Source organism: Carassius gibelio, chromosome A11, assembly GCF_023724105.1.
Source record: "Carassius gibelio isolate Cgi1373 ecotype wild population from Czech Republic chromosome A11, carGib1.2-hapl.c, whole genome shotgun sequence".
NCBI classification, from domain to species: Eukaryota; Metazoa; Chordata; class Actinopteri; order Cypriniformes; family Cyprinidae; genus Carassius; species Carassius gibelio.
In genome coordinates, this window is record NC_068381.1 from 5,899,799 (window position 1) to 5,919,710 (window position 19,912).

Here is a 19,912-nt window from a genome sequence, read left to right on the forward strand (position 1 = left end):
GGGTGTGTTAATGGTTCTCGGATATTCATTCTTCAGCTTATGCGGACGGAAAACTATACTAAAATACCTGCTATTCAGCGATTCCACAGCACTGCTACTGAATCTACAGCGTTCAGTGTAGTCAGATTCCTGAATAAATGATTCCTATGATCAGGTTCTTTTTAGTGAATCAAAAACCGCATACAACACGACCAGTTGATTTGATTCTTGAATTAATGGCTCTTAAAATTCACATATTTTAAGTGGATCAAAAACATGCAATGTGTCTAGTGTAGTGGGATTCCTGACTGAATCACTCCTATGATTCAGTTCTTTTTTAAGTTAATCAAAAACATGCAACATGCCCAGTTCATACAATCCTAGAATGAATGACTTTTAAAATTCAGATCTTTAAAGTGAATCAAAAACATGTTATGCGCCTAGTGTAATGTGATTCCTGACTGAATCACTCCTATGATTCAGTTCTTTTTAAAGTGAATCAAAAACATGCAACATGCCCAGTTCATACAATTCTTGAATGAATTACTTTTTTAAGTGAATCAAAAACATGCAACATGCCCAGTTCATACAATCCTAGAATGAATGACTTTTAAAATTCAGATCTTTCAAGTGAATCAAAAACATGTTATGCGCCTAGTGTAATGTGATTCCTGACTGAATCACTCCTATGATTCAGTTCTTTTTGGTGAATCAAAAACTACTGTGACCAGAATAGTGTGCCTCTTGAATATATAACTCTTTATTTTCTGTTTCTCTTTACTAAATCAATACATGTGATGCTTCCAGATGTTAATCAGTGAATCAAAAAACATGCAATATGACCAATGTAGTTCTTTTTTTAATGAATGACTGTTGCGATCAATTAAAAACAAATAATTCTGAGAGTTTGGTATGATTCTTGAATGAATGACACTTATTGTCCAATTCTTTTTAGTGAATCAGAAATGCAACACATCCAGTGTAGTCCATTTCTTGAATGAATGCCTTCTATGAGTTGGTTCTTTTTAGCGAATTAAAACACTAGTGAATCATTCAGAGCAGTTATCTATCTGAATTAAATGACTCTCGTATGGATACACAAGTTATTTATTGTGAAGGTGTTTTATTCAATCCATGTTGTATTTCATTTGGTATCACTTATTTACTTTGAGATATGAACAGGTATTAATATTTTGTTAATATTTTAATTTTCGCAGGGTGAGGATGTCCGAATGCAAGAGATCATGAAACTGGCTCACGAGTTTCTTCAGAACTTCTGCGCAGGGAACCAGCAGAACCAGACTCTGCTCCACAAACACACCAACCTGTTCCTCAACCCTGGGGTGAGCTCTCCTCCTCACACACACATCAGGGCAGCTGTGCTCGTCACGCTGGATGAGTGTCGGGTGGGGGGCGGCACTGACGGGTGTTCTCGGTTTCCATATTGCTACATCTTAGCAACTTTAAAATATCATGATGATGATTCAGAGTTCATCATCATGACATCATGACGAGATTAATTGTGGTTTTATTTTAGTGGAATTGTAACGTAAGCATGTGGTAATTACACTGTTTGGATATCATTAGGTTAGTCATGAAATGCAATTAAATTTAATAAAAAATGTCTTAATATATTATTATCAGGTATTCACCACAGCATATTTATCTATATTTTTGGATGTTAGATCTCAGACTTTCAGTGTGTGTGAGAATGTATTTGTCATACTGTAATATGTTGTTGAATACACATTTATTTATTTATTTGTTTGTTTATTTTTAAGCATAAATCAGATTTTTATAAGGATGGTGAAAGACCTGGAGACACTACTTCAAATCTTTTAATTAACTAAATATATTTACTTTTTCTTTTTGGATACAACATTGTATTTTTCAAAAAAACTTATATTTAAAATGTGCATATTTAATGTTTAATATTTAATGATATCTTCATGATGAGCAAAGATAGAAGATATCAAAACGAGCTTCAGGGTGTAACAATAATAATAACTTTGGCAGGACAGATTTTTTTAGTTCATTGTTAAAGCATTTTGAATTTGTGTTTGTCGTAATGGTTTTGCTTTGTGAATGAAAACAACAATCTTTGTAAAATGTAGTGTTTCAGCATCACACATGCCCCACTTCTTGCTCGATTTGAATGAAGCTCTAATTTATTTCACCTCTTTTCTGGGGTGCTAGAACAACCAGGAAGTCACCTCGGAGTGTTTGTTTGTGAACTGTAATTGCATATACATATCTGATCTTTTTTGCCATTTGTAGATCCTGGAGGCCATCACCATGCAGCACATATTCATGAACAACTATCAGCTGTGCAGTGAGATAGACGAGCGTGTTGTACAGCATTTCGTCCACTGCATAGAGACCCACGGCAGACACGTGCAGTACCTGAAGTTCCTGCAGACCATCGTCAAGGCCGAGAACAAATTTATCAAAAAATGCCAGGATATTGTAATGGCAGAGGTGGGTAGTTGATGTGCTGAAGTTACGTTTGCTTTGGGTGATTGTGTCTGGGATTTAACATGAATTAATTTTTTCTGCAGCTGGTGAACTCTGGAGAGGACGTGCTGGTCTTTTATAATGACCGGGCCTCCTTCCAGACTCTGGTCCAGATGATGCGTTCGGAGCGTGACCGGATGGATGAAAACAGCCCCCTCATGTACCACATCCACCTGGTGGAGCTGTTGGCCGTCTGCACAGAGGGGAAAAACGTCTACACCGAAATCAAGTGTAACTCCCTGCTGCCATTGGACGATATCGTCCGTGTGGTTACGCACAAAGACTGCATCCCTGAGGTCAGTGGTCTACAGCTTCATGCCACATCATTCTTTCTGCAACATTGTGTTGTTGTGGTATCATAAAAGCAAAACAAACTCCACTTGATTGCTTTACATTGGTCAGATGGTCAGTTCCTGTGTAAGTGGGCGATTCTTGGCCAGAATAAGCTGCAGTGAGTACCAGACAAGTCCAAAGTCTGGCTACGTGAGACTAGATTGGCAATGACGGAATTATTTAAGTTTTAAGTCTAAATTATTAGTTTTCAACTTTTTTAACTCAACGCACCTAACCCCCCCCCCACTTAGTACCACAATGTGGGAGATATATTTAATTAATCAAGCTCGTTAATTCAAAAGTTAATTCAGTTTTAATACATAAAACTTAAATAAATAAATGTAATTCATTTTTTATTAGTTATATTCTAATATATACAACTTAAATTTTTTCTTCGAATTTTAATGTCATTAGATATTCTAATAATTTATTTATATTTTTATTTTTAATTTTTAATTTATATTTTAATTTATTCTATTTTAATACATAAAACTTTTTTTAAAGCAGTTACATTATTTGAACTCATAAAATATAAATAAATGTTATTTAAATATTAATTATTAAATTGTTAAATATTTTTTTTTTTACATAAAACCTTTTAATAAAAAATCTTTATTAAAAAAACAATTAAATTATATATTTTACAAATTTAATTCAGTTCTATTATTTGAAACAATTAAATACATTTAAATGAATACAATGTTTATTATTTATTTTATGTATACTTTGTTCTTTTTTTTAGGTCAAAATTGCATATATCAACTTCCTGAACCATTGCTACGTGGACACAGAGGTGGAAATGAAGGAGATCTACACCAGCAACCACATGTGGAAGCTCTTTGAGAACTTTCTGGTTGACATATGCAGGGTAATGGAAGCCGATTCAGGGATTTTTCTCAACCCCAATGAATCGTTTACATGTAAAGTACCAAAAAGTACCAGTTTGTCGTTTTCCAGTGTGCAACTAACATTGTCTAATTGTTGTTAATTGCCTGTGGGTTTTTTTTATGTCATGTAGGAGTGATTCATTATTTGTGGTATAATATGGGGTTTTATTTCTTTGATGCCTGGACGTCTGCAGTAGATCTGACTTCTTTTTTTTTTGGTGCAGGAAAGGGCTGAATCAGTGTATGTTCTGACTGTGCTTACTGAAGCAAATGACTCAAGGCCACAATAATTCGGTCTATTCTGTATGCTTGTTTTACATCCAGGTCTGCAACAATACAAGCGACCGCAAACATGCTGACACGACGTTAGAAAGCTACGTGACAGAAACCGTGATGAGTATTGTGACCACTTTTTTCAGCTCCCCTTTCTCTGACCAGAGCACTAGTTTACAGGTAATGACCGCAATACAGCATTTTATATCGAAATATTCATGGTATAATTGCACAAGTTAAGTATATGTTGCTCTCAGTTCCATTTCAATTTTGGTTTACCGCCTTCTTCAGTTTCTACAGCGGATTGATTTCTTTGAAGTAAATACACCGTTATCTTTATACATAGGAAATAAACCCTCCAAGATAATATCTTAACCCTTTTCACCTCTTCCTCGCTCAGGTGGCGCGTCATATGTACGTAAGTATCTGTAAAAGCCCCTCCCCTTCTCTAGCTCTCACCAGCCAGTGCCTTTTGTGAGACCCGTAGCATCTATAGAAATTCAGGCGGTTTCATCACACTTGCAGGTTTCTAAAGAATTGGCCTGACCTCTGGCGACTGACGCACTCTTCGGAGCTTTCCAAGAACTCTCTTCTCTCGAGCTCTTGCACATCATCACATACAGACTTCCCACATCTCTATTTCGCAATCTGCGAAACTAGGGCTGATCTCGCCTGCAGATACTCCTCATAGTGTGTGAAATGCACGTTTGTAGAGCACTGGTGGCTGTGGAGGCTGACCGTTTTCTTGGAAAACCTGGTCTTTTTTTACTATGAACTGTCTTTCCATGTAGCCTGTCTGATTTAGTTGTCTGCAGATGAAAGAAATCCCATGAATGCTACTATATCTGTACATACTGAGCTTTAGAAGACATGATGCCCATTTCGTCTGTTAGGTTTTAACTATAAAGTAGAGTTTACAGGTCAAAATAGGTTAAATCTTGCATAAAGACAAACTTTTTGTGACATTAATACATTATTGTAAATTTTTCGGTGAAAAAAAAATACTCATATGATGAATAAGTCCAATTTAAATGATACAGTGTAGTATCGATTATTTTGATATAATAGTAATGCAACAATGCATATAAGAGTAATGCGAAATAGAAATTTATTAATTCTCATAAATGAACGAGTCTCCAAAAATGGACTGTTTTCTTTATTTTATTAGGGATTAAATGGCCATTAAATGTCATTTCTTAGAAAATGCATTAAGCAAAAACATGATCATTTAAGAATTTGTTACAATTATACAGTTACCAATTCTATGTACTTCATGTAGTATAATCTCTATATTATTATATGTTTTAATATTACTGTATATATACATATATATTTACACCACCATCTTTATGTTCTTGAAAGACGTTTCTATTGCTCAAACAAGGCTGCATTGATTTCTGTTTTAACATGAAAATGTAATCTATTTCTGTGATGGCAAAGCGGAAATTTCTGCTTCAGTCCTCAGTGTCACATGATTTTTCAGAAATCATTCTAATAAGTATTGAGAACATTTGCTGCTTAATAGTTTTTCTGCCTAACCATGATTTTTGTAAAAATATTCAGGTAAAAGGAAAGTAAAAACAAAATACAAAAAAACTGCATTTATTTAATTCAAATCTTTGACATTTTATTTAAAATCTTTATAAATGTCTGGTTTACTTTGACCAGTGCAGATACAGAAAAATGTGATGTGTATGTATAATTACTTTAGTCTGCAGTTAAAGTAGGAAGTACCTCCTAATACTTTGTCGTTTCTTGACCCTAAACCCCATTCATTCTTTCCTGGAAGTGTTGCTTCATCACAGCTTCCTTCTCTGATCTCTCACATCTCTCTTTGTTGTGACAGGCCTCCATTTTAAGCAAAATTACCGAGGTACAGCTTTGTAATGACTTCACAGTGGTTACACTTGGAATGTGGTGACGTAGTTTGGGTTAGACTCTTGTCTAGGCATCCTGTTTGAGTGGGAAACTAGATCACACTGAGTTGATTTATTTTTTATTTTTTCATTTAAGCCCCTTGTGTGTACTAGTCTAGCTGTCCAGAAAGCATTTGAACCATGGAAGCGTGGTAAACGTGTCATTCTTCCACTTAGCTTTGTGCAGTTTTCTTGTAACTGTTGTTGGGTTCTCACCCGCTGTGTTGGTGGTAAGACGTGTTGTTTCTGCCACTTGAGGTGATAATACATCACAATTTGTTAACCTTTATTTATTAAATAGATTCATATTGTGAAATATGTTTACATTTTTAATTAGAATTCTTTTTTTTCTATGTGAATAAATTTTCTTAGATATTTTAAAATGTAATTTATTGCTCTAATGATGAAGCTGAATTATCAGCATCATTACTCCAGTCTTCAGTGTCACATGAACCTTCAGAAATCATTCTTAAATGCTGATCTGCCCCTCAAGAAAAAACAAATCTTATTATTATCAATGTTAAAAACAGTTGTTCTGCTGAATATTTTTGTGAAACCATGATTTTGGATTCATGTCAACATTTATTTGAAATAGAAATCTGTTATAACTGATGTTATAAATGGTGTTATAAATTTACAGTCACTTTAAAGACATGTAATATAATGCATATAAATAATATAATACATTCTTGCTTATTATTAATTTTTTTCCCTTTAAAAAATGACAGGAATTATGTTGGCAACATATAACCAAACATTCATTCAGTCAAAACTAGTTAAATTATAGTTTAAAGACAATTTAAACCACTTTAACTGTGTGTACTTATTAGTATACATTTAGTACTTTAACCAACATATAGACTTTTCAGTCTGATGCTTTATTTAAAATTAAAATTAAATGAAATTTATGCATTTAGCAGACGCTTTTATCCAAAGCGACTAACAGTGCATTCAGACTTTCAATTTTTACCTATCATGTGATCCCGGGGAATCGAACCCACAACCTTGCGCTTGATATGGGCAGTGCTCTACCAATTGAGCTAAAGGATCACTATAATTACAAATTAATTAAATAATATTTCAACATTAACAACCAGAAATGATTGTAGAGATGTTCCACTCAATTGAAAACCTCATCCTTTTGATGGTGTCCATCAGAGACGTTTCCTCTTAGCTTCTCCATTATTACTGATAATTAGTTTTTTGTTGCTTTTCCTCCTTTTGTCTTTCTCGGTCTAATATAATCGCTCTTTTCTCTTTCCTCTTTTGTTGTTTTTGCTTTCTTGTTCTCCAGACCCGGCAGCCTGTGTTTGTGCAGCTCCTGCAGGGGGTTTTCAGAGTTTACCACTGTAACTGGCTCGTTCCTGCCCAGAAGGCCTCAGTGGAGAGCTGTATTAAGGTTCTGTCTGATGTGGGTAAGTATTTGACCATGTCCATTCAGACTTAGAGGATTGAACCTCATACAACTCCATTTCCATTTATCTTTACATCCGGGCTCTGTTGTATGTTTCAGATAAAACCCAGAGGAGTAAGGAAATAATTTCACCATTTATGAATTGTGCTTCTAATCTTTGTATTTCCAATTGTCTGGTTTAGCCAAGAGCAGAGCGATCGCCATCCCGGTGGATCTGGACAGCCAGGTGAACAACCTGTTTGTGAAGTCCAACAATGTGGTTCAGAAAACCATCCTCAACTGGAGGATGTCAGCTCGCAACGCGTCCAGAAGAGACTCAACGCTCACCACTTCCAAAGATTACAGGAACATCATTGAGAGGCTGCAGGTGAGGGCGGGGTCTCTGGAGAACAGCCAATGAGGATTGACGCAATGTTTTTGTATGATTTGCTTTAATCTAGACAAACTTAAAAATAGAAGTTTTGTTGAAATCATTGTTTGCTCAGTCAGTTGGTCAATCGTGAATATAACTGCCTCACCTATATTGTTCCAGACGCATTACAAAATGGAATTTGAAGAGGTGGGGATACGGGAAACTCATTCCAGGAATTCACATGCATTGTTATTGGGAAGTTGAGTCAGTATGAGATAGAGGTCCTGGGAAATTTAGTTTGGTGGAATGTTCTGATGATGTTTGTCTTTTGGCACTAGACTAAGATCCACACACACACACACACACACACACACACAAGCACGTGCCTCATCCAGTTTGAGAAGATGGTTTTTAAAGAAGATTGCTGCTAGATCGTAAATGTTCTATCAAATAAATAGTGCATTTAAGTGATAATTCATTGCACTTTGCATTCTTGAGCTATATCAATACATTTTAGCATATACTGGTATAAAATAATGTCTTCAGAAAGGCAACAGTATTGATAATAACAGGAATATTAGTTTAATTTGTTAAAACACTAATTGGGGAAATGTTTTTAACAGCTTTGTGCTTAAGTTCAAGGGTTCATAGGTTTTTAGAAAAATCATTTCCGTAATGTAATCTTTAAATAAAGATATTTTATAGAGAATGTATTTCATATATTAGTATAGTGTTAAAAGTAGTATGATAATATAATAGTTTTTTACTTTTTAATTAGCATTTCATTCATTATAAAACCATGCAACAATGACAAACATAACAAAAAAGCAATTTATAAAATAATTAAATTTTTATTGTATTTTATTGTTGTTGTTGTTTTTCCCATAGTTTAATATATGAAAAATGTTATAGTTATGCTGGATAAAGCTAATGCTAGCTTTTATTTACAATTACTTTTGGAAATATATTATATTAAAAAGCAATTGAAAAAAAATATTATTTAAAAATGGTCATCATGAATAATAATAATAATAATAATAATAATAATAATAATAATAATAAAAACCTAGTGACCCTGGACCACAAAACCAGTCTTAAGTTGCTGGGGTATATTTGTAGCAATAGCCACAAATACATTGTTTGGGTCAAAATTATAGATTTTTCATTTATGGCAAAAGTCATTAACATTTTTGGCACTCTCAGATTCCAGATTTTCAAATAGTTGATAGTTGAATAGTCCTAAAAAAAAAAACATATTTAAATTGAAAGCTTATTTATTCAGCTTTCAGATGATGTATACATCTCTTAAGACTGGTTTTGTGGTCCAGGGTCACGTGTGTGTGTGCGCGCGTTTTAAATGCATGGCACCTGTTTGGTAAAATGGCCCATATAACAGCATAAAAACAGAGACAGCAACTTGCTGATTTGTTTCCAGTGGTATGCAGAAGTCCTTGCTGTTATATTTAACAGAAAAACAGCAGTTGTTTTCTACTGAAAAAGGTGCAATGTTGAAATTCTGAAAAAAGACACTTTGACATCAGAAGGTGATGTTGTGGGTAGAAACATGCATTTCCTTCTGTCTTAAAATACTGCTTTCATACTCCACTCAGAAGGCTGAGGATAGAGGTCAGTGGAGGGGTGTCATCTAGCCCAGGGGAGGGGAAGGGTGAGTTAGTGAGTTGCGGTAAACCATGGCTTCATCACGTCTGTCTCCACCCCCGTGCAGCTGTGGCGTGAGTTGGCGAGTATTCAGACACGTTTGCACAGCTCACGTCTCTGCTGTGAGCCTCAGGGCTGTTGGTTTCAGCACTTGCTTTGGAAACAAATCATGCCCTTGGTGCTCAGAATATGTGTGGCCTGGGTCCAAAAATGGCTTTTACCACACCTGCTAGTGCCAATGAAAATATTTGACACTGTTTCTGTCATACAAACGTTTCAAAAGAGTCAGAAAGATATACATATATATATAAATATATATTAAGCCAGGATGCATTATATGATCATTTTAAATACATTGATAATGAAAACCATATTTTTTGAGCAGCAAATCAGCATCTTAAAATGATTTCTGAAGGATCATGTGACACTAAAGACTGGAGTAATGATGCAGAAAATTCCGCTTTACCATCAGTAAAATATCAAATATTTTTAAATACGTAATGTTATATTTAAAACATTATATTTTTATACATTATATTGCTTGGCGAGTGTCTCTTATACTTTATGTCCTGTGGTCTAACATATTGTAAGCATAGTTTGTTTAGTTGTAAATTGTCTGATACTGTCACTGTGAAGGGCTTCAGCTGCAGGTGATCAAAACATCTGAATTTGTGTTTGTCAGGACATCGTGTCTGCTCTGGAGGATCGTCTGCGGCCTCTGGTTCAAGCTGAGCTCTCGGTGTTGGTGGACGTACTGCATCGCCCAGAGCTGCTCTTCCCTGAAAACACAGACGCCCGACGGAAATGCGAGAGTGGAGGCTTCATCTCTAAGTGAGTTTCATTTTTTTATAAACAAAACTGTCCTAACAGTCTTCCTCTTTTTTATGTTATGAGCTAGTGACATCCATGAATATGCCTTATCGGGTGGCTTTACAACACATACAAGATCGTAGGAGACACTAAATTAGGAGTTATGATGCTGAAAATTCAGCATTCCTTTCATAGAAATAAATTACATTTTCAAATATATTAAAATAGAAAACTCTTTTTTTAATTCTAATAATATATCACAATATTATTGTTTTATTGTATTTTTGATCAAATAAATCAAGTGGCCAAAAGAGACTTCTTTCAAACACATATGAAAAATAAATGACTGTTTATCCACTCATTGTGCAGTGGTGCAGTAGTGCTTACTGTCCTTCACCTGTCCTCATGCTGTGAGAGACTGTTCTCCGTCTGCCAGAGCTACAGAAGGGATTACCTGTGTGTTTGTGCGGCCATCTGTGTTTGTTTGCGTGTGACGGCGTCTATGGGAATAATCCTGAGATGCAGGATTAGCTGATTTAGGAAGGGAGTTACATTACAATGTTAGCGTCCATTGTGCTGTCTGTTAACAGCTCAGTTCAGGTCATTTTTTTTTTTTTTTTTCTCAGTTCAAGTCTGGGTTTATTTAGTTTAAATAGGCTGACATTGTGAAGTCATTTACCAAGCACTTTTATCAAAAGCAGTTTACAGAATATCTTTTAAAAGGACAATCTTTCTGCAGTTATGTGGGGTCATTATAAATTTTTTTTAATAATAACATTTATAATAACCATTGCAACATTAATTGAAATTCTTAGAGACAAATATAAATATTTTGAGATCTGCTAAAGGTGAAATTTATCATCACCTCACTCTATTTCTAATATTTTACCAGCACTTAAAGGGTTAGTTCACCCAGTAATCAAAATTGTCATTAATAACTCACCCTCATGTTTGTTTATCTTCTGAACACAGTTTAAGATATTTTAGATTTAGTCCAAGAGCTCTCAGTCCCTCCATTGAAGCTGTGTGTACGGTATACTGTCCATGTCCAGAAAGGTAAGAAAAACATCATCAAAGTAGTCCATGTGACATCAGAGGGTCAGTTAGAATATTTTGACGACTTTATTCAGCATTGTCCTCTCTTCTGTGTCTGTTTTGAGAGAGTTCAAAACAAAGCATTTTGTCATATCCGGTTCGAGAACGAATCATTCGATGTAAACGGATCTTTTTGAACCAGTTCACCAAATCGAACTGAATCGTTTTAAACGGTTTGCATCTCTAATACGCATTAATCCACAAATGACTTAAGCTGTTAACTTTTTAATGTGGCTGACGCTCCCTCTGAGTTCAAACAAACCAATATCCCGGAGTAATTCATTTACTCAAACAGTACACTGACTGAACTGCAGTGAAGAGAGAAATGAAGATGAACACCAAGCCGAGCCAGATAACGAACAAAACATTGACTCGTTCACGAGTCAAGAACCGTTTCTGTCAGGCGTGTGCAAATTTGAGAACCGAAGGCTTGAATCAAGGGCAATCATCGCAAATGAGGCCATTACGTTGAGCGCAAAAGAACCAGTGAACCGTTTTCTTCAACCCGGTTTATTGAATCGAATGGTCCGAAAGAACTACTGGTGATCCGAAAACCGATGCAACCGGTTCTTCACTCGTGAACAAGTCATTATCTGGCTCGGCTCGGTGTTCATCTTCAGTTTCAATGGAGGGCCTGAGAGCTCTAGCTCTATCTAATCTAAAATATCTTAAACTGTGTCCTGAAGATAAACAGAGGTCTTACAGAGGTGAACTTACCCTTTAATGATTATTTTTTATTTATTTATTTTGTGTATTTTTTTTTAAAGGTGATATATCATTTGTCCCAACAATGAAAACATATAGATACTGTATCATTGTCAATTCTTATCATTAAAACAAATGAACTGTTTTTCTCTTTCAGATTAATAAAACACACTAAACAGCTTTTAGAAGAGAACGAGGAGCGTTTGTGTATTAAAGTTCTGCAGACGCTTCGAGAAATGATGACTAAAGACCGTGGCTATGGGGAAAAGGTAACATACACACTGTAGTTGCAAAAAAACAAATTAAAAATATAATTTCTGTCTTCTACAGCACTATTATACATCTTGATGGAATTACAAAAATCCCTGGGTGTGTGTCACTATATATTTATCCATATTACGCAAAACCAGTCTCACAGGACACATTTCACTCTGTCTTTCCACAAAACAGTATCTGTTCATGACTCATGTCCTCCTAACACTTAAATAAAACATACAGATTTTCCTAATGTCTCTACCATATTTGAATGGTCGAGATTTTATCATAAAGTTCTGGCTATGTCCAGTTTCTAATTTGTTTTATTTGATTTTCAATTTGTTGTATTTGATTAGATTTTTATTGTTTTTATTGTTTATTTAATTAGATTTTAATTGTTTTAATTTTGTATTATTTATTTAATTTTATTCTTGATTTTATTTCCATTTTATTTTGATTAATTTTTACATTTTTGTTTTCTATTTCATATATTTATTTTATTTTTTACGTTTATATTATATTTAATTTAATTTTTTTATTTGTACTCATGAATTCATGGTGTCTTTATCCACAAATGACAAGATTTGGTTACACATCTTTGCAGTTGGCAACTAATGCTTTGAAAGCTAATGCTAATAAATAACAATAACAACAATCTTGTGTTATGTCACTAACGAACTTTGTTTGGCATTTTTTGAGCATTCTCTAATTCCTTCCTTCACAATACTAACTTTGCTATATGCTCTTCTCTTCCAGCTAATTGCCTTTGATGATGAGCTGGATGTGGCTGAGGTTGTTTTTTATGTTTGGTGTTATTATTTTCTGTGTTTAGTTGGGCTTCCCGCTCACGCGCCAATGTAGTTGTTCTACTTAGTGCTTGTTCTCTTTTCCTTTGAGCTTTTTTGCTGGTGTTTGTCAACGTGACTTCACCACAAACCGGCCGTTTTATTGTCTGTCCGTGTGTGTTGAGGTTGCGTGCAGTTAACCTCGCCTGATAGTTTCATTGTGTGTTCGTGTGCATGTGTTTTTTTTACCAATGGCCTTATTTTAGAGAGCGTGTGCTGGTGAAAATGTGTGTTAGTGTATCAGCCCACCACACTTTGTTCACACTTCCTCTGTGCAGCGTTAATTCAGTTTACGTTCCTGTTACATTCACTGCTGAATCACACCCAACAACAGTGGCCGGTTAACAGGGACTTCACAATATATCATTGGCACTGTGAAGAACAAGTAATCGCAGAGTTTTAATAACACGGTCGCTGGTATTAATCTAGCCAACAACACACTATGCTGATGATCTAGTGAAAATGAAATATAGCCAAAAACTGTGGCTCATTGAACTGAAAAAACAGTTTTCAGTCTTATTTTGTGATTTCTTCATCTGTTGAGCCATAAAATCGCAACTTCAATGGTTTAATATCACTATAAATCATTTTTTATTTGAACATTTAATGTGAGGTTTTGAAAGTAAATACACATATTATTCGATTATTAGAGTCATCTTTCTGGAAGTTCTTGCATATAAAAAGTTTTTGTTAAGGTTAGGTTTTCTGCTTAGATTCTGAGTAAATAAAACACTTTGCTGCCAGTTTTCAGAGAACAGATATTTTTAACACTCCTAAATCAAGATCAAGACGTACCTAAGATGTAAAATGATGATATTAAGTCTTGTTTTTCTCCAAAACAAGAAAACTATATGGCAACGGGGTCAGGAAAAGTATCTGACCCACTTGTTCTAAATCCAATTTGTCAAATAAATCATAATCTGATATGCAAATGTATGCAGATATCCTGAGGATGTCACTGAATTTGGATTTTGAGCGGTAAAATATTAGAACAGTGTCTTAGTCAATGGGAGATTTTCAAACTTTAAGTTCAGATTTCTTAAGTATGTTAATATCAAATATTTAGTGCAGTGTTGCCATGCACACACTTTAATGATGAGTAATACTGGTCTTGTGGTGGCTTACCATTGACTTTATGTGAGAGATGGACTGTATCTGTACATTTAAAATGAATGTTTCTACTTGTTTTAGCTGAAGTCGGGAAGGTAGGTGGGAGTTTCGTACTGTATTTATAGTCACTGCTCTTCAATCAGTTCTAGGGATGAAATGCGACCCTGTCTCCCCGTAATAGGAAGACGTGTGAGAATGTTTTAGAACATGCATGTGGTTGTGTGACATGGCGATCAAGAAAAATAATACAGCTGATGGCATTATTATTTGTGTATATGTGTGTCTATTTGTGTCTGATTAAACCAATAGCCTCTTTAAATTTTTGTATAGGATGAGAAGTGCAAAAGGGCAGTAAAGGGTGTCTTTATGGGTGTTTTAGTGTCAAAATAAGGTCAGCAGAGACGTATCTCACAATATTAAGTAACACCTCCTTCTGAGGAAGGGTGAAAGGGTGAGCTTGAGACACTTAAAAATGCATTTTTCCCAATACATTCTTATTAGTAAAAGATAACGCTGGAGTGCTGACGGGGGCATTTTGGTAAATAAGATGACATGAGCCTCAGGGGAAGTTCTGGGTTTGATGCAGGTTATTGACATTTGGCGGGCGCTGCTGATTTTCACAGAAAATAATTTTTACTCACTCCGCATTTTTAACACACACACACACACACACACAATTGTTATCATATTTGTGTGTGTGTATTTGTATATATTCCGTTTTTAAATTTTGGGGTCAGTTTTTCTAAATGTGTACTTTTATTCAGCAAGGACACTGTAATCAAAAGTGACAGTAAATACATAAATAGTATTCTAAAATAAATTTTGATATATTTTTTATTAATGTTGTTCTTATGAACTTTCTATTCATCAAAGAATCCTGAAAACAGTTTAACAGACCCATTTCATTAACATTAAATAATCTTACAGACCCCAAACTTTGAATGGTAATTTGTGTATATTCGTCCAGAAATAAGTTTCAGTTTGGTTTAGTTTTGTTGTTGTTTGTTTGTTTCTGAATGTAGGAATCCCCTGTCATTTTACAATATAATTTTTTAAATACCAGTTTTTTTTATATAAATTATAGAATTTTATATATATATATATATATATATATATATATATATATATATATATATATATATATATATATATATATATATATATACACATTTCTCCCCTTTAGTGACGGGGATATAAATATATTTATTTATATACAATTTATATATGTATCACATGTTGTGAATCTGATGGATATTTTGCATGTTGACTGTTTTTTGATGAGTGATGAGATTCTGAGTCCTCAAACACACTTACACGTGTTCATAGCACATTTGTCGAGTGAGCAGCTCTGCTCATAACATACGACCTCTCCCTCTGTGTCTATCTGTTCATCTTTATATTGCATAAGAGAAGTCTGTGTGTGTGATGTAAGAGGGATGGGGAAGATAATATGGCTTTAGGTTGATGATGCAGCTGTGCTCCTGAGCAGGGAATCTTATGTAAAGTGGATGGAGATAGCAGTGTGTGTGTGTGTATGTGTGTCTTCAATCACAACTGCATCATGTCTCTCTCTCTGTCTTTCTCTTTACCCATCTTTTGCTCTGTCTCTCTTTCACTCTTTCCTTCTCTCTCTCTGTTTCTCGCTCTGTAAGTAGATTCAGTCAGTTCCAGTAGTCAGTGTGTGTCATTTGGGGTCTGTTGTCCTCATGTGTCCTTTGTTGCCTTTGGCTCCTCCTCTGCACGTCTCCTGACGCCCATCAGGGGGAGCTGTGGGCACATCCGTCCCCTTGCGCGCCGCTGTCCCAATTTCCTTGCTTTTGTGCAGCACAATTCCTGGACTCCCGCCAGCTCGCAACCAGAGGTTACATAAGACCTGGCCTTCTTTTTTTTTTCTCTCCTTTTTTTTCCTGGAATCCATGCTCTTTACCAAGTGACGCTGGCAGTGGCAAAGACCCTCCATTGGGCATGAGGGGTGGGCATATGACGTCCTAAACCCTTTGAGAAGGTTTCCATCTTATTAGATTGAAATGCAAAATTGAGGTCACCGAGCCTGATACCTTTAGGCCAAAAGCTTTAAGACACATATTTATTCTGTAAAGCTTGTCATGACAGTCAGGTTAAAGAAGTGTGTTGGCAAACCCAACCATGCTTTTTTCGACAATAACAGTGAATGAAATTAATCCTCGAAGCTTCTCACCATTGACATGCACCGCAAAGAATAATACTGTGACATCAGTGAATGTGCGAGCTGTGACACTTGTGGCACACAAACTTGTGACTGGAAGAAAAAGTAGCCAAGAGCTCTTTCAAAAGTCAGTGTTAAATTTAATTTGAGTTTAGTACCGGATGGTTGGATGGATGGATGTACAGATGAATGGATTTGCTTTATCGATTTCTTGTGGGGAAATTCACAAGAAAGTGTTTTTAAAGCATGTGATGAAAGCGCGCATTTATAGTGGCTAGAGAGGGACATTTCACATTCACACCTTGTGTTTTGCAGCAGCATTATTTTCCAGCTGAAAAATTATGTCGCAGAAAGGGAGATTCCTTACTGGTTGCAGTATTACTCACACAAACATGTGCGTGCGTCACGGTTGTTGCTAATTTAGAACCCCCCTCTTTTCCTTTGTATTAGAATGGTTCCAGACATCATGCTCAAAATTTCCTCTTTGCATCCTTTTAGAGCAAACCAATTTTTATGTAATCAAATGCCATTGAGTGTTTATGCTATCTGAACAATTAGTTGTCTGTGTGTGTGTGTGTGTGTGTGTGTTGTTAGTACGGTTCTCACAGTCATCCTCTTTATTGTCTCTGATGTGTCGAACAAGGAACTGTTTGCGTCCGTGCATGTCGCCTGCTTTGCTCATTCCTTTATGCTCTTGCACAACTTAATTTTTGATTTGATGTGTCTTTTCTTGTCTTTCTAATGCAAAATAAGCACCATTGATTGTGGAAAAACTTACCCGCACAAATCCAGGAGGATTGAATGTTGTGACAGGACCAAACAAGTTGCACATACCTTTTTGAAAATCTGCCCCACACACACACACACACCCACACACACACACACACACACAAAACAAACAAACAAAAGAAAACAAACTTTTTTTTCCACACCCAACTCGGTAACACTTAATAGAGTAATGTTTTTTTCTTTCAAGTCACAGCTTGAGAGTGCATTACATAACAGTTGAGATTGAGTATGGATTTTTAAAGCCTTTTATTGGTTATAATATAATTGTGTGGACATTTTAGCCAGTCTTCCCGCTGTGATGACCCTTTTTGATAAGAACCCAACACGTAGGATGACCTGCTGAGGTCGATCAGCCCATAGATGAATATGCAGCCTTCCCAATCTGCAGCGGCTGAAGTGTAGAAAAGTCTATTCTCTCGAGCTTGTTAAGCTGGACGCTACTTTAATGAGTTTCTAGTTTGTCGAGGGCATTAACACGTTCTATCAATTCCAGAGACTAATCTGCATTAACTAACTCATGACTTTTTATCTCCATTAGCTTGCACCCCCACCAGAACAAGAGGTCCCAGCAGAGGTGTGTCCAACACATATTCGCCCTCCCCGCCAGTCTTGGCTGGGATGTGGGAATATGGGTTGTTGCATTCAGTAGTTGATCGTCTCATACCATATCCTTGCCTCATTGCATTGCAATAGCCTTTTTATCTCTGCTTTGAGTAATCTCTGCCCATGCAAATGGGAAAGCAAAGCCCCACGCTGGCAAACACCACACTTAGATCTTAACTCTTGATTAGTTTTCCCCCTCAGTATGGAAATATGCCAATAAACTGACCTCTTTTTAATCTGGCTGATTAAAGCGCAACAGTTTGGATCTGGATGTCAAAACTCATTTATTATCTCCACTGAGAAATTACCTGATAACACATGACCTTTCAAAACAAACACACCTTGAGCGCAGAGATGTATGCTTCTGTAGAAGTCACAGTTAGTGTGATTTCAGCTTTTTTTCACCCTTTTTTTTTCCTTCAGAGTTTTGTTTTTAAATCTTGTTTACTAACCAAATTCTGGATGAAAATTTGAAGAAAGATCCTCTGTGGAACCTCCAATCAGAGAATATGCTGTTATTACGGCGAAAAGAATTAAAAGAATTCCACAGTGACCTGCCTCTCCCATGAAGCACTGCAAATTAGGAAATCAACCATTCTCCAGGAGTTTGATTGACAGGCCATCTGACCAATCATAACCCAGAATCTGCCGTTTTGTCTGACAAACAGGAGACAGGAGAGTAGATTAACGTTGGTGGACTTGAACTTGATAAACGATGTATACTCATGTCTTTCCATGATTGAATACCTTCTGATGTCCATTCATGTTTATTTTGTGCTATAACCAGTAAAGAGGAAGAGATGATTGGTTCATGTGCTGCTTTAACAGTGTTGGGGCACTACAGTGTTGGGGTAGCGCATTGCAATTAACTTGAGTTACTTAATCAAATTTTTTTCAAGAAACTAGTAAAGCAATGCATAACTTTTTATAATGTACAAGAAAATTACTTTTCCAAATAAGTAACACCAGTTAATTTGTTTTCCCATTTATTGGATGAAAGCTCTTCTGTTTTAGTTTTTTGCTAAAGAGTGTTGAACTTTATTCTCTTGCAATAATATTCCTCCAATCCAGAATGGCAGCACTATTGAAAGGCTTGTTTGAGCTGCACCCTCTACTGTACAGATGTGAATTAACACTTTGTGCAATCTGAGGCATATTCATTTAACTTTTGGTGTGAAAGGGCTTTTAGAAATAAGAAATTAGAAATGTGTATATTTAAAAAGCCCAAATGAGTAACGAAGTAACATAATAAGTAACTTTTTGAGGGAGTAACGCAATATTGTAATGCACTGCTTTTAAAAGTAACTTTCCCCAACACTGGTCGCGACACATTAAAGAGCCATAAAAATGATAATTATTGTTTGAATTTCATAAAAAAAGACTACATTTGAAAGCTGAGACCAAAAGTAACCTGCTCTGTCTTGTCTGTCAATCCGTTTTCTGTGTCCTGTTTGCTCTCCGATGTATTTTTCACTGCATGAGAACATGATGTTGTCGGCCATAACAGCAGTAACTAAGGAGGGTGGGTCTTTGCAAAGGGTCAATTATACACTTTTTTAAAAATATATTTTTTTTTGTCAGAATTAGTATGTTGAATTCAATAATAATATAACATAACTTCAAATAACATAATAATGCACCTTTTTTTTTTAAATGTTACATTCTACTGTCATATCTGTTTATCATTTGCAGTGCTTCATGGGATGTGTAGTTTATTGCTTTCTAAAAGATTAACACAGTCTTGTTATTTGACTTTTTCTCAGATTTATTTATTTATTGATTTATTATTATTTTTTGCCTGTGGAGAAACTGAACGAGGGAAAAACCTTATGAAACCAAGGCTGCTGAAAAATGGCATGTCACTTGTACATTTTGCATGTGCCCAAATATGTCAGAGTATATGACAGACAGGGAGAAGAATGTGCGAAAAGCAAATTTACTGCTTTACAAAGGCAGCTGAGGGCACAGGATCCATTACATAATCTGGATAAAAGTTTTCTCTCTCTCCGTCTCTTTCCTCTCACTCATGGCTTCCATTTCTAGCTTTGGCGCCCTGTGCGGTGCTTATGTAATTAACATGGTTTCATTCCTACTATTGCTGACCCAAAACAGATGGCCTGTAGAATGGGTTAGGGAAGTTTGACGCTGCCAAACAACTTTCCTGTTGAGTAGTTATTCATTTAAAGGG

At 35.7% G+C, this 19,912-nt stretch overlaps 1 protein-coding gene across 12 annotated transcripts in view; it reads left to right on the forward strand.

Annotated features, from left to right (window-relative positions):
• LOC128022149 (inositol 1,4,5-trisphosphate receptor type 1) overlaps nt 1-19,912 on the forward strand; it is a 115,961-nt gene that overhangs the window by 44,875 nt on the left and 51,174 nt on the right. For 5 of the 12 annotated variants that reach the window (XM_052609433.1, XM_052609432.1, XM_052609434.1 and 2 more), the window contains exons 31-39: nt 1,197-1,322; nt 2,257-2,457; nt 2,538-2,789; nt 3,569-3,694; nt 4,038-4,166; nt 7,197-7,317; nt 7,499-7,683; nt 10,010-10,158; nt 12,095-12,206. In XM_052609433.1, coding sequence (XP_052465393.1) covers nt 1,197-1,322; nt 2,257-2,457; nt 2,538-2,789; nt 3,569-3,694; nt 4,038-4,166; nt 7,197-7,317; nt 7,499-7,683; nt 10,010-10,158; nt 12,095-12,206 — 1,401 coding nt within the window. Of the gene's footprint in view, nt 1-1,196; nt 1,323-2,256; nt 2,458-2,537; nt 2,790-3,568; nt 3,695-4,037; nt 4,167-4,386; nt 4,405-7,196; nt 7,318-7,498; nt 7,684-10,009; nt 10,159-12,094; nt 12,207-12,948; nt 12,985-17,659; nt 17,696-19,912 lie in introns of all 12 variants that reach the window. The other 7 variants (XM_052609430.1, XM_052609435.1, XM_052609437.1 and 4 more) reach the window with 4 other exon arrangements.